Below are 6,635 nucleotides of genomic sequence, written 5' to 3'. Positions count from 1 at the left end.
TATAGTGTTTCCTTGGTTACCGCTGTAAACAAAGCAGAGCTGCGCTTTATACGGAGAAGAAAATGCCATTGCCATCTAAACTTTTCTCAAGACAGTTCCCTTCAGTGATACATTAATATAACCCCAGAAATGTAATGCATTTTTGTACTTATTTTACTGTTATTTCCGGGATCTACTGGGACAGTGATAAAGATCTACAATCGACAGGTTGGCGACCACTGCTTTAAAGCGTTTCATCCAGGTCAAACAATGGAGCGCTGGACAAACTACGTAATTACACCATTTACAAGCATTTTATCTGCGTTTTGTTAAAAAAAAATTCATATCGGTGGCATATCGGCGGCATATTCGCCGATACCGATATATCTGCAACATGCTCATATCGGCCGATAAAATCGGCGCAACTATATATCGGTCGGGCTCTACTTATGAGATATGTTAATATCTGGTGAAGTTATAGAGATGATGCCCCATACCTGCTGTAGCTGCTGGGTTGTACTGGGTTGTATGACGCTCTCATCAAAGACTTGAGGAGTGTTATCTGGTATCTGGGTCTGAACCATCACTGGGAACTCATGAGGTGCCACCTGACCCTGGGATGCCACTTGACCCTGCGACACCATCTGACCCTGCATCTGCGTCTGGACAGGAAGAAACCATTTGATTGCATACATTATTTTTGTCATGTCCTTATTCTTTAAAGCTCAGTAGGTCAGAGTAAATACCTGGCTAACAATTTGGCTTAGAAGATGAGCTTGCAGGGCTTGCTGTAATTCTGGGGGAAGGTTTCTGTAAAGAATGGCAATATTAAATCAATATCTGCAAAAAAACAAAAGGATATTTCACCATATGTGAACAGAAAGAAATGAGTTTATTATGCCCTACATGGTAATGGGAGCAGCAGGAGCTGGTTCAGTCTTTTCCTCCACAGGTTCGGGGTCATCATCATAATCAAATCGATCCAGCAGAGACTGTGTCAAACCAGAAACACAATGTTACAGAATTAATAGCTCCAAACCATGCGTTCACTCTGTGGTTACTATATTGCATAAGAACAGCGAGATAGGCTGTTATCTTCCAGATTCTACTCTATTCATTCCCTAACCAGACATTAGTGTTGTCAAAAGTACCGATGTCGGTAATGAAATTTGACAAATGTGACGATACCAGCATTTGCCGTTTGCTATCAGCGGATCCGTTTATGAGCAGATATATTAAGGATCCTCTGATAGATGCAGCTTTCAAATGCTCCCGTGTGTATCTGTGGAAGCGATGATCATTGTAGCCAATCACAGACATATCTGTTGAGCGCGTGAACACAATGGCCAATCAGAGCTGTTTAAGAAGCCGTTCAACAGCACTCAAAATGCTAGTGGGAAATGCTGATATTGTCACATTTTTTAAATTTCAGTACCGACGTCAGTACTTTTGACAACACTACCAGACATATCAATCAGGATGTATGGGTAATGTCAAAATGGTTGTAAAGCATCAAATTGACTGACTGCTTACCTTAGCTAATGATGTTTTCTGCTCAGGGTGTGGGGCAGTGGACTGAGGAAGCCCTGCCCCTCCGGCCTGCTGGAGAGTTTGGAGCAGCTGCTGTAAATGAAACACGCATAGCAGATTAAATATCAAAATATAAATATTTCAGTGGCCGTACAAGCAGTGTTATTTTAGTATTATTTAGATTATTATATATTTTCATTTACATTTTTGTTTGTTTTAAAAATGTTACATGATTTGTCATTTTTTATTTTATTTTTTTTGTATATTTCTGTATAGCTTTCATTTATTTTTGTTTCAGTTTTAGTTCTAGAAATTTTAACACTTCAACTTAAATGAAAATTAGAATGTTGCCTTTGCAATTAACTGTATTAAGTTTTTTAGCTTATATTTCTATTTTATTTTATTTCAAAAAGATTACACTGCACGAGTGAAATTTCAGCCTGCTAATGCAAATTGTAATACATTTCATGAACACTATGGAGGAAGTCAAGCATCTCTAACAGCTAGACGAGAAAAAACAAAACAAAAAATGTGCTCTATAGGATGCATTTTGAAACAGTTTTTACTCAGAAACTGCTAGTAAATTTCACAAATAATTAGAAACAACAATCCTTTGAATTAAAAATTACATTTTGAAGTAGTAAGACTGAAACAGTATTTTCTACAACATACTCCAATAATCTTTGTTTCATTTACAATTTCTAAAAAGTAATATTTTTTTACAGTGTGCCTGGTTGCTCCTTTGCACTTCTACAAAATCTTATGCTCAATAATCTGTAACAGGAATAATCAAGTCTACTTCAGCGCAACCATTTTTCACAAAGAAAGCTGTATTTGAGTGCAGTGAGTGTCGTTTTACCTCGACGCCCCCTGTGCCCTGGAGGAGCTGGGCAACTGCAGCAAGGGCCACTGGGTTCTGAAGGGTGGGCGGGGCCGCTGCCGCTGCAACAGCTGGTGCCGGTGCCAGCTCTGGCTCTGGCACTGCCATTGGCACGGCTGGAAGCACTACAAAAAAAGATGAAAACTGCAGTTTAACAGGCTGTTAGTTTGAATAGGATACAGGTTAGAGACAAGTATATGCATTATTCACAAGTTTAGGCTCAGTAAGATTTTTTTGTTGTGTTTGAAAGAAATTCAGCAAAAAATGCATTATATTGATCAAATTTGACAGTAAAGACATTTATAATGTTACAAAAGATTTCTATTTCAAATATGCTGTTCTTTTGAACTTTCTATTCAAAGAATCCTAAAAAAAAAATAGCAGCACAGCGGTTTTCAACATTGATAAGTGACACTGAAAACTGGAGTAATAATGCTGAATATTCAACTTTTCAGCACAGGAATAAATTACATTTTAAAATATATTACAGCACAAAACAGTTATTTTTAATTATATAAATATTTCACAATATTACTGTTTTTACAGTATTTTTGATCAGATAAATGCAGCCTTGGAGAGAAATCTTCCCAACCCCAAACTGTTGAACGGTAGTGTAAATGTAAAGACTTTGACTCAAAAGGTCTGATACAAAACCTAGCGAGTAAAGCATAATGACATAAACCAACATTTAATTATTTTTCTTATTTACCGGCAGCTGGGATTCCATTCTCCACAACAGGTAGTACAGAGTCTGTGGCCATGTCTAACAGCGGCTGAATGATGTCCATGCTGAACACGTCATTCTTCTGCCACAGATTCAACACACGCAATATCTTCCCCTACATTTCAACAAAAAAAACCCACCAATAAAATCCACCAGCACAGAAACATTTCAACGTAATTTCAACTCTAAATTCTGGAGGCAATTATTCAGTACCTTATCGTCTGCGGGGCACTGGAAAAGGTTCTGAAAAGTAAGTGTGAAGTTTTTCAAAAACCTCGGACCGAACACATCTTTGTCTGTGCCGAACTGATGGCGGGACTGTCGGATAATTGAGTCGACCACATACAGACCAGCAACCTTTAGGTCTGGTTTACACTGATGGAAAAAAGAAACAGTCAGCCTTTACCTTCCCATAACAACGATCATCAGTACAAGAACATCAGTATATTGTTTATTACATACCCTCTTGATGAACTTCTCCACGATTTGAACAACGTGCTTGTAAAGCTAACAAAGCAAATCATAAAAATTCAGTCTATAAACAACTATCAGCATCAACTATCAAAATCAATAAACAGATAACACACGAAAACTGGGTTTAAATGAGAATTTTAATTCATTTCTCTTATACCATATAAAATGAATGGGTGCCGTCAGAATGAGAGTCCAAACAGCTGATAAAAACATCACAATAATCCACACCACTCCAGTCCATCAATTAACATCGTGTGAAGTGAAAAGCTGCATGTTTGTAAGAAACAAATCCATCATAAAGACTTTAAACCGTCACTTCTGGCCAAAAAACAAGACCATAATCCATAATTCCTCCAGTGAAAAAGTCCATCACCTGTTGTCCTCTCATATCAAAGCCCACTGACGTATTTGTTTTAGACTGTTTTCACTTGTAAACGGTGCTTGATCTCTGCAGATTTCTCTCCTAATTCAGATGAGATGATTTTGCCACTAGAGAAAGCAACATTATGGATAGAGGTCTTGTATTTTACCCGGAAAACAATGATTTTATGTTAAAAACGACTTGATGGATTTGTTTCTTACAAACATGCACCTTTTGGCTTCACAAGACATTGATTGATTGATGGACTGGAGTGGTGTGGGATTACTTGTGGATTATTTTTATCAGCTATTTGGACTCTCATTCTGACAGCACCCATTCACTGCAGAGGATCCATGAGGCTGAGCTAATTTTCAGCAAATTTTCATTTTCGAAAATTAAAATACCATTCCTTTAAGCATTATCAGTATATGTTTGTGCATGTAAAACACATCTTTCAAACGGCAAACTCAAAATAATCTGAACATAAATCTAATCATTCTTCAAATAACTCTTTATAATTTATCAAAATCCTTTCCCTTTCCTATTTCTATCCTGACTTACCTTGATAGCTTTGATTCCTGCTTTGGTTACAGACATCATTTTGGCTCGAGAGATTGGGGGAGTCATGTCCATCATGGACATCATCTAAAGGGAGGAAACAGGATGAAGAAATCTCCAATTTATCCTCATAATAATCAATAATTATTGATCATAATGATCATAATCAAATTACGGTGTAAGAAAGAACTAAGATCAAAACATCATGCAAAACTTTCAGCTCAGTTACCGCGAACTCAATATAGATAGTCAAAATGAATAAAACCTACATTTAACCTCATAACAAACGGCAGATCTGTTTAGAGATCAATAACACCTTTAAACCACATGATTAAATCATCAATAGAGTTGATCAGGTCTCTGAATCTGTAGGGGGCGCCACTGTAATTCTCTCTATATTCACTTCTATTACAACAAACAGGTCAAAACTAGATTAAATCACTTAAAACATTGTGTATCTCTTATATAATCTCTCAATATACCATAAAGGTGCTGTGAGCACTCAAGCTAATTTATTATTAAGCGTAGTTTGACAGCACGAATAGGCAGAAGGTCACTAAACAAACTAACTTAATTCATACTCATATCACATCTGTTGAACCATATATCGGGTTTTATTTGAGTTTAGAACATTAAACTGCAAAAATCTATGACATTGATCCATCAGTGAACAACAAACACACACAAAACACGGATTGTTTTGGTGTGGCATGGCGCGCTCGCCTAACGATAAAGGGGTAAACGGCAAATAAAACGCGAATTCTCACCTCCCCGTTAAAAGCGTTCACCGCTTCCATGTCCATGAGCGTTATTAACTCAGTATGTTATTGGATATATTCTCCTGGACCCGAATAAACATGTGTGAACTGGATTTTCGCGACGAGGCCGCATGAGATTGACGCCCAGAAACTCAACACAACCTTCCGCGAACGTTGAGGCGTGATGAGCGCGCGGGGAGAGAGCGCCGCGCCGCGGAGCGGAGGATAACTGCAGCGACACTCTTCTTCTTCTTCCTCTTCTTTCAGGTTTAATGGCGGTTGGCAACTCATCTCAAAGGTGCATTACCGCCACCTACTAGACTGGAGTGTGGGCATTAGACTGACATCAAAGGAGAGGTGGAGGAGGAAAAAAAAAAAACTATATCCCTATTAAATTCTTTCACTTAACCCACTGTTTTTCAAAAATAACATTAATAAATTGTGTATTCTCCCAGATGCTTTCCCTAATAAATGCTCAAGTGTCATGCTTTGTTCATCCATTTGTGTGTTTTCCCCTGACCATACTTCAATTACAACAGATTCATGTTCTTTCCCTTTACTAATAAGTTTATATCTTACCCCACTTTTAACAAAAGTTGCTACACCGCCACCTTTTCCTGTTTCTCTATCTCTCCTAATTGAAGTATATCAATACAATACAAAGTCCAACGGTGGTTTTAACCATGTTTCTTGCACACATACTACATGAGGTCTATCTGCTAAATCTGAGACAAAACTCTTGAATTCCTGTCCATTTGCTATAAGGCTCCTGGAGTTCCATTGCAATATAGCTAATATCATAAAGAGCCACCAACCCATGTCTGCGAGCTTGTGCTTCCTGCCACTATCATTTCTTCCACTACCTCACAGCTAAGCCCTTTTATTCCTAAATACTTTTCCGCTGATTTAACTATTATTTTGATCTTTTCTGTCTTCCTGTCTGTCTGTGCCGAGCAGTTTATCACCTCAACCATAAACAACACAAATTCATTTTTGCCCATAACTAACAAATCCTTCTTTGCCTCAATTTTCTCACACTTCCCACAAGACCTACTTTTATTTTCTTTGAGTTCTGGTTTATAGGCTTCCTTTTCCTTAGACACTTTCTTTACAGCTTCTGCATATGTTATTCCTTGCAGCGATCTCACTCGCTGCACCTCCATTGCCCTCTTGCTAGCTTCACATCCACGGTAGGCTGAACTGTGCTCCCCTCCACAGTTACAGCATTTCAGCTTTACTCCTTCTCCACATTCCCCATACTCATGCTCGCCTGAACACCTACCACATCTTTGTTTACCCTTACACACTGCTGCTACATGGCCATATCTTTGGCACTTAAAACATCTCAGTGGGGGAGGGATGTATGGCCTG

At 38.3% G+C, this 6,635-nt stretch overlaps 1 protein-coding gene across 1 annotated transcript in view; it reads right to left on the bottom strand.

The window, feature by feature from the left end:
- The window catches only part of LOC107669875 (splicing factor, arginine/serine-rich 15-like), a 33,954-nt gene extending 28,511 nt beyond the window's left edge, over positions 1 to 5,443 (bottom strand). The window contains exons 1-10 of the mRNA XM_016462302.1: positions 5,274 to 5,443; positions 4,510 to 4,593; positions 3,576 to 3,620; positions 3,327 to 3,488; positions 3,099 to 3,228; positions 2,369 to 2,514; positions 1,513 to 1,602; positions 886 to 971; positions 726 to 789; positions 477 to 641 (exon numbers count right to left, since the gene is read on the bottom strand). Coding sequence (XP_016317788.1) covers positions 477 to 641; positions 726 to 789; positions 886 to 971; positions 1,513 to 1,602; positions 2,369 to 2,514; positions 3,099 to 3,228; positions 3,327 to 3,488; positions 3,576 to 3,620; positions 4,510 to 4,593; positions 5,274 to 5,309 — 1,008 coding nt within the window. The 5' untranslated portion in view covers positions 5,310 to 5,443. The remainder of the gene's footprint in view (positions 1 to 476; positions 642 to 725; positions 790 to 885; positions 972 to 1,512; positions 1,603 to 2,368; positions 2,515 to 3,098; positions 3,229 to 3,326; positions 3,489 to 3,575; positions 3,621 to 4,509; positions 4,594 to 5,273) is intronic.
- Between the last annotated feature and the right edge of the window lie 1,192 nt (positions 5,444 to 6,635).

The sequence above is a fragment of the Sinocyclocheilus anshuiensis genome, unplaced genomic scaffold, assembly GCF_001515605.1.
Source record: "Sinocyclocheilus anshuiensis isolate Anshui unplaced genomic scaffold, SAMN03320099.WGS_v1.1 scaffold272, whole genome shotgun sequence".
Classification (NCBI taxonomy): domain Eukaryota; kingdom Metazoa; phylum Chordata; class Actinopteri; order Cypriniformes; family Cyprinidae; genus Sinocyclocheilus; species Sinocyclocheilus anshuiensis.
The sequence above is the reverse complement of the archived record's forward strand: the minus strand, read 5'-3'. Positions and strand labels throughout refer to the sequence as shown.